Genomic DNA, 24,549 nt, shown 5'->3' with positions numbered 1-24,549 from the left:
GGAAGCGACACTCCTTTCTATACAACCATGCCATTTAATCATGCATATTTCCACACTGGTGTAGAATTTGTTCAAATATGAGTTGTTGAATTCTCTGCTTACATTTTTCATCACTAAGTACTGTACAGTATTGATTTTTATACAAGTTAATTTGATAATGAAAAACTTGTAAGCATAAAAAAGGCATCCAATAGCATTAATTTAATATGCTGAAATTTCTTTCCTTCCATGTTTCCTACTCTTTTCCCTAACAATTTAAAGATGGTCACTACTCTTTTCACTTGTCTCCTTAAATCTTCTGTACTAGTTTTTACATCACATTCCAGCTCCTGATCTTTAGTGAGAATAGAAATTAGTTTTTTTCTTTTTAAACTACAGCATGCCCAAGGACTTAACCTTCCTGAACAAGGCTGTTCAGTAAGCTCTGTATTTGCTTTATTTTAGCAGCAGGCCCCTCTCCCCCATTATTCTATAAATTAGTTCTTATACTTCTGGCTGCTTTAAACAAGTTTATTCTGGATCAAAGATTGGGGACAGTTGTTCCTGCTGTACAAGTTTGGGCAGTACAGCAGTCTGGAGGCCAGTCGTTATAATTAACAAAATCCATCCACCAACCCATCTACTCTGATGAAGTTCTTTCATCCAGTTCATATTCAAATACTCCTCCTATAAATCTTTCTTTCAGTAAAACATTCAGTCTGCTTCTATTCAAGGAAAGAGTCACTCAGTTAAATTGTATTGCAAAGCTTTACCACTGAAGTTAACATAGATGGGATTCTGCACGTATGTAGAACCTGTGTCAAAACTTTATACAAGTCGACATGCAGCAGTAGCCCCAGTTATTTCACAAGGACTCCTTTTCATTTTTTCTGTTCTGAAAGGTTACACAGGGATACTTGATGAAAACAGAGACATGAAAGGGATGAAGGTGGACCATGTCAATTTACCAATGACCGCTTGAAAAGCCACAGTTAGAGTAAATAACTATTGTTTATCACTGACTTTGGGCTCATCCTCATGTCCTGCTTACTGAGGCACAAAGATGCCTTGCCTGCCATTTTTAAGGGACATATTCTCATGATGTTCCCTCTATTTCATTCTCAGTTCACACTGTAGGCAGCCTAAAGTCAAGTTTAGTCTTTCCATAGTTAAAAGCCATGTTTTCCCTCTTCTCCCATCACAAATCTGGCCATTTGGACAATCTATAAAAATCACTGTTAATGTGGTTGATGACCCAGTCAGGGGCGGGGATCTGCCTAGCTCCTATTGGTTGTTTCAGGACACACATACACACACGTTCAGTTGATGTCCACTGCCCTTTATATCCATTTTGGCTTAGGTTGAAAATAAGACCAGACAAATTGATTTATGCAGAGTAGGTTGGTCAGCCCTCCCTTATTTTTTATTTTTATTTTTTTGGCTGACTGGTTGGTGATGCAAAAGAGGGGATGTTCAATGAATGGGTGAGGACTGATGCATATCTGTATTTCTCTGCAAACTCTACATATTATGATTTTTTTTTTTAATCACAGATCTATCAGTCTGAAGAGGCAACATTTTAAAACTTTAAACAGAGTGCTGTTTTTTTAATAAATGGGGGAGGGGGGCGTTATATTGATCTCTTGTTTAAATCCAACAAATCCAAGTGGACAGGGTCCTTCAGATGGTCAAAGCCACCACTTTTCAACTACATCCATGTCCCTCCTGGCTGGTTAAGGCTACTTGGGATGCAACATGTGGGTAGGTCCAGGCGATAGTGAATTCATCCTTGAGGGAGTGTTCCCAGCTGCCTTTAAAGAGGTGCTGGTGCATCCCCTCCTCAAGAAACCATCACTGGATCCCACCATATTGGGCAATTTTCATCCAGTCTCCCACCTTTCCCTTTTAGGAAAGGTGGTTGAGAAGGTGATGGCATTGCAGCTCCAGAGGATCCTGGAGGAAACGAATTATCTGGACCCTTTTCAGTTAGGTTTCAGGCCCAGATACGGGATGGAAACAGCACTGGTCGCACTCATGGATAATCTCTAGCAGGAGTGGGATGGGAGTAGTGCATCCATCCTTGCTCTTCTTGACCTCTCAGTGGCTTTCGTTACCATCGATCACGGTATCCTTTTGGATCGACTTAAGGGGTTGGGAGTGGGCAGCAGAGTTTTGTGCCGGTTCTCTTCTTTCCTCCAAGGTTAATCCCAATCGGTGTTGATTGGGAGCAAGAGGTCCAGCCCACAGCCCTTCCATTGTTTGGTGCCACAGGGTTCGGTACTCTCTCCACTCCTTTTTAACATCTACATGAAACCACTTGGTGAGATCTGCCACCATGGGATGAGGTATCATCAATATGCAGATGATACCCAGTTATATATCTCCATCCTGGGTGACTTGAGTGATGCCATGACCACCCTTTCATGGTGCCTGGAGGCTGTGGGGGTCTGGATGGGGTGCAACAGGCTTCACCTGAACCCTGGTAAGATGGAGTGGCTGTAGACTGGAGGCCCCTCTGTATCTGAGGATTTATCATCTTTGGTTTTGGATGGAGTTGCACTGCCCCAGACAGACCTGGCGCATAATCTGGGGGTCCTCCTGGACTCACGACTCCTGCTCAAGGAGCAGGTGGCAGCTGGACCCAGGAGGACCTTTTCCCCAGCTTCATGTGGTGCACCAGTTATGCTCTTTCCTGGATCAGGAGGCTCTCCGGTCAGTCACTCACGCCCTGATCATCTCACAGTTCGACTATTGCAATGCACTCTACAAAGGGCTACCCTTGAAGAGCATCTGGAAGCTACAGCTGGTTCAAAATGTGGCCGCGCAGACAATTTTGGGTGCCCAAGGATGGCACATTTAACACCTTTACTGTGGGAGCTGCATTGGGTCCCAGTTTGCTTCCGGGTCCAATTCAAGGTATTGGTTAGTACCTTTAAAGTACCTACATGGCATGGGTCCAGGTTACCTGAGGGACCATCTCATCCTATCACATCAACCCATCCCATCCAGTCAGACAGAGAGGGCATGTTATGGACCCCTCAGTGAGAGGATATTGGCTGGTGGGGCCCAGGAGGAGAACCTTCTCTGCCGTTGCCCCTGCCCTTTGGAACATTCTCCCCCCAGAGGTGTGGTGGGCCCCTACCCTCCTGGCTTTCTGGAGAGGACTAAAGACCTGGCTCTGCCAGCTTGCGTGGGGCAATAAGAGTTTTAATCAACCCTGGGGGTGGCTGGCACCCTGATGACATTCCCCGAGCCTAATATGCCAATTCTTGGAATAAATTTATTATTTATTTAGGACTACTTTTATATTGTATTTTTAATTAATTTTATCTTCTCTGTAAACCACCCAGAGTCACTTTTTAATGAGATGAGCGGTGACAAATTTGATATATAAATGAATAAATAACCCCCCCCATCTTAGTGGCCACTGTAGAAATAAGGGAGGAACAGCAAGAACACTGGACATTGTATCAGGAGACTGATATTCTTATGTAAACACAAAACCATAAAAAGCAAAAAAAAGCAAGAACCTGTTATTTGGGACAGATTTTAAATAATAATCCAGAAAACTCCTTCCTGATTCATCCCACAGCCCTCCTATATGAGAAAGAACATACTTGGGATTTTTTTTTCTTGTAGGACTATCAATTCTCGAGAGACTGTTAAACCTATAGAAAAAAATTCAAATGATTGTTCAGCGGAGTGTAAGGGGGCACAGGACAAATGAAGTAAGCGGTCTATAAATCCAGAGTTCTGGAGCACTGGAAATTTGATGCAATAGTCTCTTGGAGAGAAATTGATGATGCTCCTGAAAACCAAAATGTGGAAATAGTCATGGCTAAGATCCATCATTTCCAGTCTTGTTCTATAGTAATGGAAGGATGGAACTCAAGGTGATCATTTGGAAATGCCTGGTATGAATAAAATGGTTGCTATCTTGACAATCTAGAATGGGTCTTAGCCCGTATTTCTTTCCAGGACCATGAAGTATCTTCAGGAAAAAAATTGTATCATGTGCCTATCTTGTGGAACTGGACTTATTCCCTTTGAGAGTAGAATGATGATCTCTTGAAGAAGAGTGATTATAAACTTGTTGATGTGTTGAGTTACACAGCAACAGTCATTCTGCTTACATTACAGACAAGACAGGCTCAAAAATGCAACTGCAGGCTCTACTAGGGTCTGGTGCCCCATACAACTTCACTGAAACCTCTATCATGAGCAAATACTCTCTACTAATTCAGCTGGTCTACCTCTTCTTGGGGTTGAGAGTACTGAAGTTACACTGAACATCACAACTCACCACCAGAAATCATTATGAGTCCCTGCAAATGTACTGAGCCTTCCCATTAAATTTTCTAGTAGTCTTCGGAATGAACTGACTCACAACCCACGTATTCATTAAGACCAGGATAGCATAACTTTTGATTCCCTGGCATGAAAAACTCACAGCCTGGGGGGCCTCAAACTCTCATCACTCTCTACCCTGTAATAGAAGTTTCCTGTTATCTTGCCTGATACATACAGGCAGTCCCTGGGTTAAGAATGACAGACTCATGGACAACTCATACTTATGAATGGGCTGCCTATTACTAAAAATGGAGGACAGCATTCTCCTTCCTCAAGCCAATGAACTGCTGAAGCTGCGCAATGTTTTCATGAACCCGCTGAAGCCACACATTTTTAATAATACAGCCTGTTTTCAGTGGTTCATGAAAACATTGCATGGCTTCAGCAGTTCGTTGGCTTGAGGAAAGAGAACGCCGTCCATTTTTAATAATAGGCAGCCTGTTTGTGAGTACGAATTCCAACTTACATGCAAATTTGAGTTAAAGACAGACTTAGGAACAGAACTTGTTCTTAAGCCAGGGACTGCCTGTATGCAGACTATGCTGATACTTTATCACATAAGCCATATTATTTCTTTTTTTTTTTTAATAACATTTTTTATTCTTTACAACAAACACAAAACATACATAAACAAACAAAAACATACAAAAGCATAAAAAAAACATCTTCCATTTTATACCGTGTGTCAACCAGTTACCAACTCGTTGGTGCCCCTTTCATAATCTTAAATTCTCATATCATCTATTCAAAATATACTTGTGTACATCAATTAACAATTATTAATCATTCATAGCTAGTCTATAGAATCATTTATTACAAGAAATTTTAACTTTCAATAGGATTAGTAGTACATTTTTATCCATCGATTATATGTATATATATATAATAATTAATATCAAATTTCTATTATAAAATTTCCTAATCCATTACATTACTATGTTTTCTCATCCAATCATTAATAAAACAAATCCCGTGTCATATAAAATTACTTATCTTCTTACTCTAATTTCAAATCTCAATTTAACTCATCTCTGCACATTCCATAATTTTCAATAACTTCCTCCTGCATAGGTACTTTTTCATTCTTCCAATTCTTAAAAGTTACAGTTCTAACCACTATCAAAACATACTTAATTCTTCACTACATGTTTCAACAAAAATGTCTCTAGTTTAAAATCTATATGTTACTATATCCAACCATGTATGAATTTTAGTCTAATCTTCTTAAAACATTTACAATCAAATACAATTTTTAACTATATATCTCAGTTTTATACTTTATTCCAACGCTTGCATAGTTTTAAGTTCACCCTTTTCATTCAATATCCCAAAACATCTAGCTGTTTATTCCTTTTTCTATATTATTGGATAAGAGAAAGCAATAATAAATGTCCTTTCAAACATTCTGCTTTTTGAAGCTTCTGTCAGTTCCATCATTGTTGTATTCCCCTCGTTTTTTCTTTAGGCATCTGGAGTAGTTTCTTTCAATATTGTTTTACTTCTTCTTTTTATGCATTCTCTTAGTACGATTTTCCATTATAATCTTGTATAATCTTTTTCTCACCCTCAGTACCAAGAACAGGTCTGTCCCTCTTCATTTATCAGTTGATTAACCCTTTTAATTCTCAGTTTACAAGCCTCAAAATAATTAATGTTTCTGATTTCTTGTGCTATTTCTTCCTTTTCCATTGATCCCGTTTTATGTTTAATTAAGTCCATTTTAGCTTTAATATCTTTTTTTTCTTTTTTTTGCGGGAATTTCTGCAGCTCTTCTTCCAGTTTTTTATAGTCATCCTCGATAGTTTAAAAATCTTTTTCTGCATTGTGTTTCTCGTATAGTCTATTATCTTGTATAAACCTTCATTAAGTCAAAGGATTCTTTATCTTTGTTCTTGCCACGAGAAAGAAGAAAAAAAAGCAAAAGAAAAAAAAAGAAGAGGAGGGGAAAGGCTAAGTCTCTTTAAAAATCCAACTGGGGGGGGGAATAGAGAGCAAAGCAGAGCTTCTAGCAGAAAGAAGAGCTACTGCCACTAATCAAGGCTCTTGTGACTAACTCAAACTTTCCATCTTGAATTATTTTCAAAGTCGCTTTCAACTCCGCTTTCTTGTTTATAGTTATTCGGATGGCACCTGTATAAACATGCACATCCCACTATCTTTTTAGAAAGCCCAGGGTCCTTGAGCATACGTCACAATGGAAAAAAAAGGCACTATGTCGAGCCTCTAGATGGCAGTGCAACTTTCTTTCATTTACTTTCTCTTAACTCCACTTTCCCCATTTCGAAATCAAAAAATATAAATTTCTTATAACTATAGAGAAATCTTAGTCAAAAAAGAAGCTTAAGATAAAGAATTATTGAGTATTGAAAAGAAAAAGCCAGTCCAGTTAAGAATATATTTTTTTAAAAGAAAAACATCTTGCCAATTCCACTAAAAAGGGAAAGTTAAAAAGAAAAGATTTCCCCCCCCTTTTTTTTTTATAAGGCTCAATCTCGCCGCTTGATCCACTTTTCTTCACTTTTAAAAATCTCTTTAAGTTACTTAAGGTGTTCTCTAAGAATAGTTGAATAGTAAAGGTCGATCTCACCCGGTTGACACCCCTCTCTTTCTTCTTCCTTTGGAGCTGTCCCGGCTTTCGCAGCCATTAAATGGCTGCCTCTCCTCCGCCGGCTTCAAGAGCTTCTCCCGGGATCAATCTGGGACTTGCGGCGTCCCTGAGATCCGCGGGACGCGCCCTTTGCGATCACCATCTCTACGGGACGGCTTAGGTCCATCGGGACCGTCCGGGGGGGGGGAGATATCGACTGCAATCCTGGGAGCCCAGGATCGCCCGCCGTATCGCCGTATCGCCGCGACACCAGCTCCGCCCTCCGCCATATTATTTCTTAACCTACAATTCTCTTGGAAATCTTTGCCCTCCAAATAACTGCCCTGTCCTGTGAGATTTTTGGGACCAAAAGGGAGAATCCATCTCTACCTGACTTTGTGCTTACTCAGCAAGAACAGCACCATATGTGCAGTCTTAGATTGATTACCTTAATGGAACCCCTTGTCTTCCCCCTTGCCCTTTTGTTGGAAACGTGGAGAACTGTACCACAGCAGTTGGTAGCCTCTTGTCTGAAAATGTATTACTTTTATGCTTATGTTACTTTCTGCCACAGCTCTTGCTGTATCAAAACTCTACCTAGCTAGCTGAACTGTTGCATTCCCTCCTAGTAGCCTTAAGATAGTTTCTTAAACTTTATTATTGACTTGCCGTACTTCAAATCAGTGAATGCCTTTCTGATGGTAACTAATTTTATGATCCTGGTGACCACATAGATCTTCTCCAGGGCAATCTGTTCCCAGCCTGGTCCTTCAGATATTCCAACGGTGCACTCATTGCCACTGTAACTGAGTCCATTCACCTTGCTGATAGTCATCCTCTTCTTTTCTTTCTTCCACTTTTCCTGGTATTATACACTAGGCAGCTAGGCCTTTGCGTAATGTGTCCAAGGTATAATAAATTGAGCCTGGTTATTTGTGCCTCAAGTGAGAACTCTGGGTTGATTTGTCTGATGATCCAATTGTTTTCTTGGCTATCCATGGTATTCTCAGGAGTCTTCTCTAATGCCAAAATTCAAAAGCGTCAATATCGTTTCTATCCTGCTTCTTCAAACTTCAACTTTCACAAACTACTGCCTGCACATCTCTGAATTTTTTAAGTATAGAACATCATGGTATCTAAATATTTTTTCAAAGGCCTTCTTTGCTACTTTATTAAGTGCTAGACTGCAGCATATTTCAAAGACTGCTGGTTCTTTTTCTGTTAAGAGTCAATCATAAAAGCCAGAAGGAAACTACAGTCTTAGTATCTTCACTATCAGTTCTAAGACCAGTTATTATGTCTGTTGTCATTAGCTGGCCCTTCTTTAGCTTTCATTTTAGGGTTACTTTTTCACTAAGCTCCTAAAGCCAACATCTGGAATCTCATTCAGTGATTCATTTATTTAATATAGCTGCCCATCTCACATACAGTATGTGACTCTGGGCGGTTTACAATGAAATAGATAAAAACAAATAAAATACATACTGTAATATAAAATAAAAACACATGGCAGTTGAGCTTCATAAAATAACCATCAACAAAGCCAAGAGACAGGCTCTATCACACTTTTGGGGCCCCATGCTTGGGGAACCAAACTAAGTTGGAAAAAAAAAAAAAGATAATGTGGGGCTCTAATCTGTGTTGGATGATTCTAAGCATTATTTTGCTACCAAATGAATTTAACAATATTGTGTGATAGTTTGCACACTCTGTCAATTTTCCTTTCTTGGTACAGGTAGTCCTCGGTTAACAACCAATCATTTAGTGACCAAAGTTTTGACAGTGCTGAACGAGGAGACTTACTCCGGTCCTTGAAGTTGCAGCTGTTGCAGTGTCCTTGCAGTCATGGTTGCAATTCAGGCACTTAGCAACCAGCTCACAATTATGATGGTTGCAGCATTCTGCGATTACGTGATCCCCATTTGCAAACTTCACTGCCAGCTTCCAACAAGCAAAGTCAATGGAGAAGCTGGCAGGTCACTAATGATGATCACATGACATCACACTTAACAACCATGCGGGATTCACTTAATGACAACTAGAACTGCTGTTGTAAATTGGCGTGGGCACTTGATAGCACTCTTTATGACTGTGTCACTTAGCGACTGAGTTACCAGTCCCATTTACCATTGTTAACTGAGGACTACCTACCGGTCTTTTCTAATCAGCTGACCACTCCATCATTCTCCAGATTTGTTGTCACAATTTGATTAGAATCTTTACAGAAGCTTCTGCTGCTTGCAATATTTCTGTTGCTACTCTACCAGTTCTTATAGCATTCCAAGTTTGTAATGAACGAAGTGCTACTGTATAATCATATCTAATAGTAGAGGTTCCTCCAAATAGGGAATATCTTCTAAGTTAACTTGGATGCTGACAACTCTATTATGCAATATTTCATTATCCTTCTGCCATGTTTGTTTGATTTTCTTGGAATAAGTTATTATCTGTCCGTTGGCATCCTTTACCATAACAATTCAAGGCTGGAACCTTCTTTTGCATTTGGAGATCTTTCCTTGTTCTTTCATGTCTATTTCTATCTTCAGTGTCTTTACAGATGTCATTGTCACACTGCTTCTTGTTCTTTTCTAATAGCTCTTTGAAATTCTTAAGTTCCTTCCTGAGATCCTTGTCTTTCTTGGCTTTGGCTTCTCTTCTCTTCTTGGCAATTTCCTCCATTTGTTCTAACAACCAGTTTGCTTTCTTCTGTTTCTTGGTCTTTGACAATCTCTTTTCACTTTCATCTTTCATTGATTTTATTCCACAGTCCCTTTGGCTCCCTATCAATGAGGGTCAGAACATCAAAGTGATTCCTGATGTTCTCCTTGAAAATGGTGGGTATATGGTCAGGGTCATTTCATAGAAACAGTTTGGCTTTCTTCTTCCACTTTTGCCCAATCATCTTACTTCTGACAGAGATACACAATTCATGGCACATTTTTGGAAAGTTCTACTTCAGTTGTCCTCTGCACATAATTTATAGTCAGATGGAGAAGTGGAGGACAAATGCCACCTTAAGCAATGCAACCGTTGTTATGTCAACTACAAGCAAGAAATCTTTTACCTATAGGGGAGTTCATTCTTAATACCTCAGCTCATGCCTTTATCCAGATGTCACTGTTTCAGGCCTCCTATGGTTATTTTCTGTGCCTGCTGCCAAATGTTTCCTGTCTTTCCAGGAACTTCAAGCTGCTCAGCGCCTCCTCAAGAATCAGGTGGGTCATGCCAAAGCCTCCTGCAATTGCTCTGCTGACTGTCATCACCAGGAAGGTCCCTCCGTTGCTGTTGGCAACCTCATCTGGCTTTTTACCAGATTTCTCCCTTCAAAAGACTGTCTAGAAAGCTGGATGCCAAGTTTATTGGACCATTTTCTGAAATTGCACAAATCAATCCTGTGGCCTTTTGTCTTCAGCTTCAAGCCACACTGAAAATGCACCCAGTTTTTCTCTGTTCACTCCTGGTACTAAAATTCCTCTCTTGCACATCTCTGTCCCACCACCCTTCCACCTCAATGATAGTGAGGAAGAAGAATTTGAGGTGAGGTGGAACATATTTTAGACTCTTTGTGCAGGAGGGGCAGAATGGAATGTATTATTCATTTGAAGGGATATATGGACACAGAATGCTCATGAAAAGCAGCAAATCCCCTTCAGAAGTTCCAAAAGTTGCAAAACTCTTATAAGCCCAAGGTGCCTGAGAGACCACAATTGCAGGCTTTATCTGCCAGAAATTCTGATTTTGAGTGTGAAATGGACTGTTTTGAGGAGGGGAAGGGAAGGGAGACACTTCGACTACTAAAGAGAAGCAGACTGCCCTGCCCACAGACAGGGGAGAATTCTGGAAGTGGGGGGGGGGGGATTCCATGAAGAATGAAGAGAGATGGAAGTGTCCACCTTCCTGTTGTCTAATTACAGAAAGGGAACAGGGGTAAAAGAGAAAGGCCTGCAGGTAGGAAAATCTCTCTGACTTCAGCAGAGGAGAAATGGAAATCCCTATCTCCCTTCTGACAGCCTCAGTCAAAAGGACAGAGGGGTAGAGAGATCTGAAGGGGTAGAAAAATGTATCAGCTCCAACCAGGGAAAGAATGGAAATAGAAAGAAAGGTATAATATTCTTTATTTATCAATGAACAAAGGAAAGAAAGGGAAAACATACCTGGCAATTCTAAACTCAAAGATGAAGGAGGGAGGAAGGTAATATAATGACTTAAGTTAAGAAGGCAGAAAAGCAGTTATCCTGCTAGACAGAAATGCTATATCAAAGTTGAGTAGATGCTGCCCAATTTCAAGGCCAAGAAGAAAATGATTGTGGAGCTGATATATACAGAGAGGACTTGATTTCTGTGTTCTCCAGTAGGTGGATCTTCAGCATACATGTCTTGTTTCTTGTCTGCAATAAAGCAACTTATCTAGCCATGACATGCCTGTGAGCTTCTATGGTAAGGAAGTTCTTGAACATCAGGTTAAATGTCTAGAGAGTTAATATTTATTACTATGCCTGTGGAGAAGTCTGGCAGAAGCCATTGTGAAGATGCCAAATAGACAGCAGAGGGTTCATGATAACATTGCTCTATATCCTTCTCCTTCTCTCTCCCCCCCGCCCCTCTGGCTTATGGTGTATCTGCAAAACATTCAGCTATTTTTGTAGTCCAGAAATAGTGGAAAGCAGCTTGGAGTTGGTGAATGTGTGCATTCTTGTGGTCAGCTACAGTCACAGAATCAGTCATTGCCTCAGGACAAGTCTGGCATCAAAATTTGATCGGACAATTCTCTATAGGCTAAGCCATTTTCAGAAAAGAATCCATGGCTGAGGAGACAGATTTAAATATATTTGCCACCTGAGGTACCTTCTCCTAATAATATAGCTCGTAAGAAAACATGATTATGGTGTGTTTCTCAATTTTTGGCAAAGGGGACAAGAATCTATTACATCTTGCTCTTTCAAATAGTCTAAACATTAAGAATGCCCATCTATAGGAGAAATTTCACTATTGGACACCAGGCATTTCTGAAATGGGTTCTTTAATGTCATAAACCAGGGTTTTCCAAAGTGGTCAATATTGACCCCCAAGGGTCAACAGGACTATCAAAGGGGTTGTTGTTGTTGTTATTCATATTACTATTAGTTAAAGTACTATTTATTAAATTATTTTCATATAATAAATGTTTGGGCATTGATGAACAATCTGAAACTAAAGTTTGGGGACTCCTGTAATAAACCCAGGGAAGGAAAAGCAGACAAGCTCTACTCTCCTGAAGAAAATGAGGGCACAGAATTGGATACAAGAGATTTGAAACAGTAGAAAGAGAGGTAATAAAAAATAAAAGTAAAAACAACAAATGCAATGTCTGGGACAGCATGGACAGAAAAGCATTCCTGAAGTGCTATCGCTGTGACAGTGAAAGAAGCACCAAGGAGAATGGGAGGGAGCTCTCCTGAGATAAGATGTGGAGGTAGAGCTCCTGCTGAAATATACAGCTGTAGAAAGTATTAAAACATAAACACTACTTTGTAGGCATAGGTTTTTCTGTCAATGTGAAACTCAGCACAAAGAAGAAAGAGTACAATGTTTTACCATGCTATCTGTACAAAAACTGTGTTTTGTATAAGACATGGTCCCCTGTGGCAAATAATTACCTAATTTTAGTTTAAATATATTATATTTACAATGAGGCTCATATGGAACTAGGCAAATAGAAGGCTTTTCACTTATATTTTCAAGGACAGCGTGGGGGGAATTGGAATAGGCTTGTTCTTTTAAATTAGGTCTGCTAACCAGGTTTCACCTCATTACACATGGTTATATTGTGAAAAGTTAAAAAAACTTATTTAACCTTGATCTATATGCTTTCAAGTAAAAATAATGTGCACTGTTTACATTTCAAAAATGTGGAAACAGTGTGAGAATATTGAGAATTCTACCTTTCATAGCATTTAGGTCAAGCAGTCATTTATATTCTGTATAATAATGCACACCTTGTTGTGTGGTATAACTTACAGAAAAATAGTATTCGTTGAAAGCTTATAACAACATACCATTAGTACTACAATAATAAATAGTATTTAGCAAACTATTTATATTTGCTAAGGTCATTGGTCATTTTTATGTTAGGCAATGTCATTTTAATACAATGCTTCATTTTTTTTTAAATCAAAAAGTCTGTTACTAGATTATAGAACTTTTGAACTTTTGATGAGGGAAGCAGTTATATGTCTTAAACAGATCACTCTCCACTATGAAAAAAATAGTATACTACAGCCATAGGTTCCAGAATGTAACATTGCTTTGGTTTGGGTTCTTTAAAATGGAATTGCTTGATGGTCTAAAAAGTAAGCAGGACAGTGTGCAAGTAAAAAAAGACTTGCCCAAATCTAGTTATAAGAAAAAGGCTAATTAGAAAAAAACGACTTTCCTCAAAGAATCACAACTCTAAAGAAAGATGCTCAACAACAAAATATTACAACTTAATGATATCCATTCAGTGTACTTAAGACTGGGAAAGTACTGGATATGAACTAAGAAGACATTAGATTAAAATCACATATTACTTTTGAAGTTTAAACTACAGCTAGTTCTTGTTTAGGGACTACCACAGAAAGCAACCATTTGCACACACAGTGGTAATAAATGGTAGTAAACAGTACTATAAAAATCACTTTCCAACCAATGCATGCACTTATGCCCAAATTTCTGCACCTGACAACAATGTATGCTGGAGTGACGGTAATGTTGGCATTGCTGCATGAGAGAACTTTATCTAAGCGAGATGGCAGCAACCAACGATCTTCACCGTGTCTCTCTCTCTCTCTCTCCCTCTGTCATGTGATTTGCAGTTGGACTGGAACCAACTGTGGTTGCTAAACAAGGAGAGCCTGTATTCTTTGGGGCAACCAACCATCTCAATCAGTCTTATGTCTTACTGAACTTTTGGGTGGGGGTTAAAATATAAACTCTATCTTGTAATGCTTTTAGACAACATTGAGCAATTTAGAAAACATAACATATTTAATTGATTGATTGAGTTAGAGATATGTGCATGAATGCAGCAAGTGCCTGCAACTCATTAAAGCAGCTATGTTACAATTTTTCATGTAGTAGGAATCTAATCACACTATGGTGGTGTTATCATATGAAAACTGTAGATAAAGTTTTCATTGTTACTTTATAACACTTAGTTGACAACTGTCATATTTACTCAAAAGGCAAATTTAGGACCAAAACAACTGATAAATTAAACAAACCACCCATTATCTGTCTCAGTTATATTAGTCTAAGTTAATCTAAATCCATTTTAAAGGTAACTTGGGGGGGGGGAACTGTGTTTCTTTCAGATAAATACAGTGCCACATTCAATAATTACTATCATTCTACTTTGTGATCAATCACAGAATAATCATAACTGGTAAATATTCTTATTAGCTGGATATACAAATAGCTCATAACTATATATTTACTTTTTTATAAGACATACAATGGGGCTGTTTATTTATTTATTCAATTTATGTCTGCCACAATCAGTGAGATTGATTTTAATCCTTCAGTAAATAATACAATAAAATATCCATGATAGAATAAATAAAAATAAAAATGACAATGACAATGACAATGACAATGACAATGACAATGACAACATAAGTAGCAGAATAAAATATCAGAATACACAGATAAGCAAAATGAAGATAATCAGCCAGCACTAAACATATACACAATTGGAGAACCAATAAAGTCAATGGCAATAGTTCATACCCCAAATAGTCTCTGGAATAATTACATTTTTGATAGCTTACAGAAAGCTACTAAACAAACTGGAAGTTCATTGAATTTCTGAGGAGAGGAAATTCTATATTTAAATTTAAAAATTAGGTGAATATTATAACCATACAATTCAATTCCAACCTACAGAACATTCAGGAATCCAAAGTAATTTTATAAGAATTAGTATTTCCACATTTAAAGACTGGCAAAACATTCTGGAGCAAATCAAAGCCTCTACAAGATCCATTCAAATATGGGTAAATATAATTATGTACAAAATAAGTCCCTATGGTGTATTTTTGATATCATGAGCCTATATATACTAAGCAGGGCTATTTCATGCTGTTCTTAGCCACACATCTTGTCTGTTTATTTTTCATGTGTCCTTTGGCTGCATTGTAGCATAAGTGATGAGTCATGTCTAGGCCACCCTATTTTACTGCTTGTTCTTTGAGACTGATGGAGAAGGAGACCAGTCAAGTGTGCAGTCCACAGATTAACAGTTAGCCTTTGATTTCTCACATACTAGTTAATCAAAACTATTAATTTAAGACAACCATTCCTTGACAGCTTACATTGGCATAACCCCACTGACTTTAGCGAGACTATGCCAGTGTAAGCAGTCCATTTACCATTTTAATCATACAATCCACAAACTGGTTATTCCAGAGTATCTGGACTTCACTCACTTTCTATGCTCAACTATAACTAACAACGCCATCTGATTATTCTTAAGCCCCAACAGAATCAAAATAGATATTTAAAGTAGATACTTAAAATAGGTAGATATTATTTCTCTATTTTTGCTCCTGTCTCAATTTCTTCTTCCTCCCTTTCTTTGTCATTTACTCCATATAAATTTCACATTAAATTGTGAAATCCTTGAAGCAGAGATCTATCTTTGTGAACTCTGGATATACAGTACTTTGATGGTGCTACATATTCATAATCTAAATATACTGATGTCAATGAAACCAAATCTCTAATTTTTCATGATCTTGCCTCATTAAATGTTTAGGACTGGATATAATATATAAAGCTGCAAATTATGCTGATGATGCGAGAAAAAAAAATTCCTCTATTTTTGCTGTCATTAATGTTTAGGCTGCACATACCAATTGTTTTAATTTGAAATACTTAAAATTAATTAGTTTATGAATTAGTTTATGAATTTACAATGACATAATTAATTTTTTATTATTAGATAATGCATAAAAGTATAAATTCCACATATTAACTTTTTTGTTGAACTTTTTCATTTTATGTTAAAATACTTTTATGTATTTTTTTTCTTTTTTGTAATTAAAAAATAAATTAAAAATATAAAAACCAAACCAAACAGCCTCCCAGCTCAGCCACTGATGTCCTGGCATCTCCTTTTCACCATGAAAAATGTATAAAACAAAGGGATCTGGCAGAAAGAAGCTGCATTCTTCTGAAATTCCAATAGTTGACCCCACTGTAATTCTATATAGATATAACATCTCTTCATTATACAGATCCACAGAGGAAATAATCTATTTCTGTTCTATGTCACTTTTACGCATATTCATTCACAATTCCTACATCTACATTTTTTAAAAAATCCATACAAACATTTGCATTTTAATACTTTACTTATTTCACAATGTATATCTAAACATATCTTATTAGGTAGGCATTTAAATGCATTAAGAAACAAGTTTTAATTTGAGAAGTGTGTTGCAAAATTTGGGAAGTATGTATTAATCAGAAAAGGGTAGTTCAGGACATCGTGTATTAGAATTAATTATAATAGAACTTCCAGGGATTGTTACCACACAGATGTTGAAAGCACTTAATGACTCCAAAATTTTACTCTTCAATGATATGCACAAAATGTGCAAAGATTCAATTTTATAATGATTACAGGTGCAGCCTACATCCTCCAGTACTGTTCCTTTACTTAGTCTCTGAAATAAAGAATTCACTGTCAGAAAAAAGAGGGAGAGAATGAAAGCTGAATCCTTTAGGGGGTAGCTTCTCATAGTTCAATGACTTGCCATTAATTTCTGTATTGTATATTTTGAAAATACTGCATTATACAAGGAAAAATTTGAAGCATCCCATTAAACACAACTGAGCATGAAAAATGTTACCTCTTATATCTCTGTTTATCCTGATGCATTAAATGTTACCTCCATGAGTTCCTACTTTGAAACTAAAGTAGACTTCCTTTCAATTCTTGAATTCCTTAAATAACTCTGTTCATACAGTTCAATCCAAGTCTTAATTATATGATACAAAGTTATTTTACTTGAATTCCAGTTCAATTTATTTATTTATTTAACTTGTCCCCGCCCATCTCCCCACAATGGGGGACTCTGGGTGGCTTACAACACACTAAAAACATAAATACAATTAAAAGTTATAAAAACCAAGCATTAAAAAATAAAAAAGCTAAAAAATCCAAGAGGCCGATGGGGGCCACTCCAGGCCGCTAAGGGGCCAGCCAACCCCATTTCTGATATCCTCCCTCCCCGCCCCAGGCCAGATGGCAGAGCCAGGTCTTCAAATCCCTCCAAAAGGCCTGGAGTGAGGGGGCCTGTCTCATCTCCGGGGGCAAGATGTTCCAGAGGGCAGGGGCCACAGCAGAAAAGGCCCGCCTTCTGGATCCCGCTAAACGTTCTTTTACCGCGGGGATCCGAAGCATGCCCTCTCTGTGAGATCAGGTGGGACGGGTTGAGATCGTGGGGGCGAGGCGGTCCTTCAGGTAGCCTGGGCCCATGCCATGTAGGGCTTCAAAGGTGATAACCAACACCTTGAATTGGACCCAGAAGCAAACCGGTACCCAATGCAGCTCACGGAGCAAAGGTGTTATATGGGTCCTTCTTCGGGCCCCAAAAATTGCTCGCGTGGCCACATTCTGGACCAGCTGGAGCTTCCGGATATTCTTCAAGGGTAGCCCCATGTAGAGTGCATTGCAGTAGTCTATCTGGGAGATAACGAGGGCATGAGTGACTGTTCGTAGGGCATCCCGATCCAGGAAAGGGCGTAACTGGTGGACAACCCGAAGCTGTGCAAAAGCCCTCCTCGCCATGGCTGCCACCTGCTCTTCGAGCAGGAGTCGTGAGTCCAGGAGGACCCCCAAATTACGCACTGGGTCTGTCTGGGGCAGTGCTACCCCATCCAGAACCAACGATGACAACATCCCGGATACAGGGGAGCCATTAACCCACAGCCACTCCGTTTTGCCAGGGTTCAGCTGGAGCCTGTTGTTCCCCATCCAGACCCTCACAGCCTCCAGGCACCACGAGAGGGCAGACATGGCATCACTTACCTCACCAGGGATGGAGATGTATAGTTGAGTATCATCAGCATATTGATGATACCTCATCCCATGGTGACGGATGATCTCACCCAGTGGCTTCATATAGATGTTGAAAAGGAGCAGAGAGAGAACCGAACCCTGTGGCACCCCACAAAGGAGGGGCTGAGGATGGGACCTCTTGCTCCCTATCACCACCGATTGGGATCGGCCTCGGAGAAAGGAGGTGAACCAGCACAAAACTGTGCCGCCCACCCCCATATCCCTGAGCCGTCCCAATAGGATACCGTGGTCGACGGTATCAAACGCTGCTGAGAGATCAAGGAGAGCAAGGATGGTCGCACTACCACCATCCCGCTCCCGCCAGAGATCATCCATAAGTGCGACCAATACCGTTTCCGTTCCATAGCCGGGCCTGAAACCTGACTGATAAGGGTCCAGATAATCTGTTTCCTCCAGGACCCTTTGGAGCTGCGAAGCCACCACTTTCTCAACCACCTTCCCCAAGAAGGGGAGGTGGGAGACTGGACGAAAGTTGTCCAGTACAGTAGGATCCAGGGACGGCTTCTTGAGGAGGGGGTGCACCAACGCCTCTTTAAAGGGCGCTGGAAACACTCCCTCCTGCAAGGATGCCTTAACCATTGCCTGGATCCAACCACATGTCCCCTCCCGAGCTGCTTTCACCAGCCAGGATGACAAGTGGTGGCCTTCATAGTCCGGAGGATCCTGTCCACTTCCTCAGGAACAACAGGATCAAACCGTTCCCAGCTAACTAGACAAGAACGATCCCCTGGTATCTCCCCAGACCCTGCACCATGCTCGGAGTCCAACTTGGAATGAATCCGAGTGATTTCCTGCAGGTGCTCTGCAAATTCCTCCGTGCGGCCCTGCAAATGAACCACCACATCCCCCTTACCAAGGAGGGACCTGGTGATCCCAAACAGGACCGCCGGGCGGCACTCTGCAGATGCAATAAGGGTGGAGAAGTATTGGCGCTTCGCCGCCCTTATCGCCACAATGTAGGCCTTAATAGTGGCTCTAACATGTGTTCGGTCGGATTCAGTCCGTGTCTTCCTCCAGCGGTGCTCTAGACGTCTCTTAACCCTCTTCAGCACCCTCAACTCCTCCGTAAACCACGGGGAGTATCGGGGCCAGCATGGCAAGAGAGGTCGCAAAGGCGCGATCCTGTCCAAGGCCCCGGCCGCTTCTCCATTCCAGGCAGCAGCCAGGGCCTCCGCTGGACCGTGCAGTAAGTCCACAGGAATATCCCCCAGCTCCCTCTGAAACCCTGACGGGTCCATCAGGCGCCGGGGGCGGACCAATCGCATGGGTCCTGCCTCCCTGCAGAGGGGGGTGGCATAGGAGAAACTCAGGGTCACCAGGGCGTGATCTGACCATGACAGCAGGGAAAGCTGTCTTGGCATCCAATATCCTACTTGGATGCCAAGACCAGATGTATACTTAGCTGGGTACTGCTCACTTCCATAGTCCAAGAACACCATAATTATTAGTTATCTAAAGATAAGCTTAATAATTTATCAGAAATGTACATATATGGATATCCCATATGGGTTCTGTCTTATCCTTTATTAAGGCATCATCCCTCAAATCTACAATACTTGCTAATTATTTCTGATAGCTTTATACAGGAAAATAAAATAAAGTAAAATAAAGCAGATTAAACTGGTTATTTCAAACAATTATAAAAACTGAAATGTAATTAATGCAAAAATTTAAAAAGTTTGGGATTAAAAAATCAAGTAAACCATTTGGAATTTGTTTTCCATCAGATTGACTTGAAGTGCCATTTTAAATTTATACTTTTAACATGATGATGGTTTAAATCAATAAACTTGGTGGGTTATCCATAAATTCAGTACTGAACTTTGGAAAAGACACAGAAAACATATTCTAGGCTCAGATTAAATATAAAATATTCATTATCTATTTATTCCTGATCTATGGGTTTTGTCTTTATTGAAAGCTATTCTAAAGCATTGTTTACAGTACTTCTGTTCACATTGTTTCTCCAAGCTGTGTTAAACATGATTAGACAAATGAGACTTGATTTATTAATGACTAAACCTTAACTCCCACCAATTTCAATGGATTTGTGACAAAGTCTAGATCCAGCCTTGTGGCAATTCAAAAGCCTTTGTTTTTAGTTTTGAGTGATATTCAATACTATTTTCTATTGTCTTTGCAAATGCTGGCAGGTCAATTTACTTATCTCTATCAGTAGCACGTTACTCAATCTTCTGTTCCATATCAATTTTGTTCTCATGCTAGTCAGTATATATGACATTTCTCTTAAAAATATCTGCACAGAACAATTTGGAAAAAAAATAGTATTTGGCCTGGATACATTATGACCTATTTCTGGCATCATATATAGTTTTTAAAAAGCTGTGATACCAATATCATATATAGTTTTTAGAAAGCAGTGAGTAAAAAACAAACAGCTCCCTAAATTTAGAAAAAGAGAGACAAATGCATTTTATTACATACTTGATCTTTCAAGGCCTACACAATAATACCTTTCAGACTTCAACAGTGTAGTTTACAAGTATTTGGAATTTGATCCATTTTGTAATCTCGAAGCATGTGAAGTAGGAGAAGCTCAAACAGTAAAAGAAAAAAGTAGTGTTAGACTAGGAATATGGTTCCAATTCTGCAGGCATGAAACTGAGTGATCTCAAGCCAGTTACATGTCGTATCTCTGCCTTACCTACCTCATAGTTATGCTAGTTAAAGGGCAGGACACTCAAATAGGATTGTTTCAATCTCCTTGAAGGAAATGGATCAGATAAAAATGCAATAAATCAATAAAGACTCTAATGATATGGAAATGGTTGACTGAACTCAAAGGAAATACTATAATAATTGGTACAATTCAGGCAGCCAATAATTAAACAGAAATTCCTTGTTAAGATTTCAGCAGCTTGCTTGGAATGTCTGTTGCCACTGATGAAAAATTCTAACTTCTAGTGTTCCTCCTACACACATGTTGTAAAGGTCTTTCAAATTAAGCATTTGACTTGCACCTCTATAGTAATGGTGACATACATTTGTTATTACAGCATGGACATGTTTCCTTGACATGTCACAAGTTAATATTTCCTGTTTCTTACAAAAACAATGGCTTCTGATTACCAGTCACCCTTAGATTATAGTCATGTACGTTAGCAACACACAGAGTGGAACAGCCAGACCATTATACGCATCACTTATATACAACCTAGACTAGTGCCAATGTTTTCATTACGTCTGGCATTTTTGCAGTAGAATTTTATTTATTTGTTTTACACACACTCCCAGCCCTTACAGATTTTTCCCTTGTTTCATAAAACAGAAAAGACTCTGTAGATTTCTTTATTTCCTCCACTAATGAGATCCAAGCACACATTACAAAACTATGGTTGTACACAGTCATTTTTCTGTAGAATTCCACCCACAAGTCAAATATATTTGGCACTTTTTTAGATGTCTGTTTCATTTAAATCAAGTTAAAAACAGAATGGAATCCACTTAGACGGAACAATCCCACATCAATGAAAAACAGATCAGCTATGCAAAATGTGTTACATACTACATTTACAGGTGTTTCATTCACAGAGAGGGTTTACTGATTTTCTGGCATTCATTTTACTGATGGATATATTCATTCTTTTTCTCTTCTTTATATATAAAAACAACTTTAATTATTAGAACACAATTTCTTTTTTCTGTTTCATTTATAACAGATTTTTGACTGCAGATAAACTTTCAGTATTGTAACCAATATATCCTCTAACTAATCTCCACTGGTGAAGAATAATTGATTGATTATGTGCCATCAAGTCGTTTTTTTACTCCTAGCGACCACATAGATAGATTTTCTCTGTGACAATCTATCCCTAACCTGTTATTTCAGGACTCCTAACGGTGCACTCATTACCACTGTAACTGAGTCCATCTGAACCCATTGCGGCTGGTTGTCGTCTTCCTTTCTTTCCTTCCACTTTTCCCAGCATATGAGCCTTCTCCAGAGAGCTAGGTCTTTGCAATAACGTGTTTCAAGTAGGATAATCTGAGTGTGGTCATTTGGGCTTCGAGTGAGAACTTTGGGTTCAATGATCCATCGGTTTGTTTTCTTGGCTGTCTATGGTATTCTCAGGAGTCTTCTCCAACACCAAAGTTCAAAGATGTCAATATTCTTCCTATCCTGCTTCTTCAAAGCCCAACTTTTGCTTCCATACAGTGTCACAGGGAATAATATGGGTTGCATGATTCTGATCTTGATAGGTATAGACACATCGCAGGATCTGAATATCTTTTCCAAGGTCTTCATGTCTGCTTTACCAAGTGCTGATCTATGGTGTATTTCTTAACTGTTTGTTCCTTCACTATTGATTGTTGATCTTAAAAGGCAGCAGCTATCTACCACTTTGATATCTTCATTATCAATTTTAAGGCTGGTTGTTGTACCTGTTGTCATTAGTTTGGTCTTTATTTTAACTCTAGTCCCATTTTTTTCACTATGCTCCTTGACTTTTATTACTAGACCTTGCAGATCTTTTGCATTTTCGGCTATTACAGTAGAGTCATCAGCATAGTGCAGGTTATTGATCTTTCTTCCTCCAATTTTAAAACCATGCTCATCTTCTTCCAATCCAGCTTCCTTTCATATATATTCAACATATATGTTGAATAAATAAGGGGAGAGTATGCAGCCTTGTTTCACTCCTTTGCCAACCTGCAGCCAGTCTGTTTTTCCATGTTCCATCTTGACTATGGCTTCCTGACCTGTCTATACAGTCAGGACCAGAAATATTGGAACAAGGATAACTGTTTTGGCATTTGGCCTCTGTATACCACCACACTGAAGTTGAAAGGAAACACACCCAGATGTTAGCGAAGTCAGGACTTTCAGCTGTAATTCAAGGGGTTTGACAAAAGTGGGGCACTAACCATTCAGGAAGTACAGCCAGTGGCATACACACACACCCATCGTTGGTGGCTCATAAGTAATGGAACAAATGGCTGACAAGCAGCTGCATGGCCAGGTGTGGCCTGTTTCCTGGGTACCCCATGACCAATCAAGCAGATAAAAGGCCTGGAAGTGGTTCTGAGTGTTACATTTGCATTTGGTAGCTGTTCACTGGAACTCTCAACATGAGGTCCAAAGAGGTGTCCATGCGAGCGAAGGAGGCCATCATTAGGCTGAGAAAACAAAATAAACCCATCAGAGAGATAGCAAAAACATTGGGAGTAGCCAGTACAACAGTTTGGAACATCCTGAAAAAGAAGGAATTAACTGGCAAGCTCAGCAACAGCAAAAGGCCTGGAAGACAATGGAAGACAACAAAAGTGGATGACTGCAGAATTCTGCTCATGGTGAAGAGGAACCCTTTCACAACATCTAGGCAGGTCAAGAACACTCTTGAGGAAGTAGGCATGTCATTGTCAACATCTGCAGTCAAGAGACAGCTTTATGAATGTAAATACAGAGGCTTCACAACAAGTGCAAACCACTGGTAACGCTCAAGAACAGAAAGGCCAGATTAGACTTTGTGAGCAAACACCTAAAAAAGCCTGCCCAGTTCTGGAATAAGATTCTTTGGACTGATGAAACCAAGATTAACTTGCACCAGAATGATGGGAAGAGAAAAGTATGGAGAAGGAAAGGAACAGCTCATGATCCAAAGCATACCACATCTTCTGTCAAACATGGCATCCAGGTATTAAAGGCGATCCTTATGTTTATCATGATGTTGGTTTGTTCTATTACTTATGAGCCACCAACGATGTGTGTGTGTGTGTGCCACTGGCTGTACTTCCTGAATGGTTCGTGCCCCACTTTTGTCAAACCCCTTGAATTACAGCTGAAAGTCCAGACTTCGCTCCCATCTGGGTATTTCCTTTCAACTTCAATGTGGTGGTGTACAGAGGCCAAATGCCAAAACAGTTATCCTTGTTCCAATATTTCTGATCCTGACTGTAGGTTTCCCACAAGGACAATGAGATATTCTGGGAGTCCCATTTTTCTAAGCACATTCCCTAGCCTGACATGACCAACACAATCAAAGGCCTTTCTATAATCAGTGAAGCACATATTGACTTCTTTTTAGTATTCTTTGGGTTTCTCAATTATCCAGCATGCATCAACAAGAATGTCTCATGTTCCTTGGCCTTTTCTGAAGCCAGCTTGAACATCTGGCATCTCTTTTTCCATGTAGGGCTCTAATCTGTGTTGGATGATCCTAAGTATTATGTTGTTGTTGTTATATTATCTAGTACCTAGATGTTTATTTTAACAAATTCAACATCATTATTGTTTAAAACTACTCATTATGGAAGCACATGTGATTGGACTAGAAAAGGTCACTGAATAATATACACCAATATTTCAAGAAAAAAAAACCCAAGCAGAAATAAGGATTTCAGTAGCAAACCTTCTGCGAAATATTATATGTGAACTGTAATATAGTCACAAAGTATTACTGCACTGCAATATTACTGATAGTAATAAATACAGGGATTTGTTTTAAACGGGGCTTAAAAACCACTTCCTCTTCTCCCCATTTGATATTTATTTTGCAGCTATTCCTGT

The 24,549-nt window shown here is 39.4% G+C and overlaps 1 protein-coding gene across 7 annotated transcripts in view; it reads right to left on the bottom strand.

The window, feature by feature from the left end:
- BBS9 (Bardet-Biedl syndrome 9) overlaps positions 1-24,549 on the bottom strand; it is a 205,660-nt gene that overhangs the window by 45,969 nt on the left and 135,142 nt on the right. Inside the window, exon 22 of one of the 7 annotated variants that reach the window (XM_088149957.1) lies at positions 20,568-23,159. The exons of the other annotated variants lie outside the window; for them this stretch is intronic. Within the exon in view, the coding sequence (XP_088006083.1) occupies positions 23,155-23,159 (5 nt within the window). The 3' untranslated portion in view covers positions 20,568-23,154. Of the gene's footprint in view, positions 1-20,567; positions 23,160-24,549 lie in introns of those variants that run through there. 7 annotated transcript variants of the gene reach the window in all.

This window comes from Python bivittatus, unplaced genomic scaffold (assembly GCF_059951505.1).
Source record: "Python bivittatus isolate LINGU-HERP-01145 unplaced genomic scaffold, Pbiv_v1 ctg000610_np1212, whole genome shotgun sequence".
NCBI lineage: Eukaryota > Metazoa > Chordata > Lepidosauria > Squamata > Pythonidae > Python > Python bivittatus.
The sequence above is the reverse complement of the archived record's forward strand: the minus strand, read 5'-3'. Positions and strand labels throughout refer to the sequence as shown.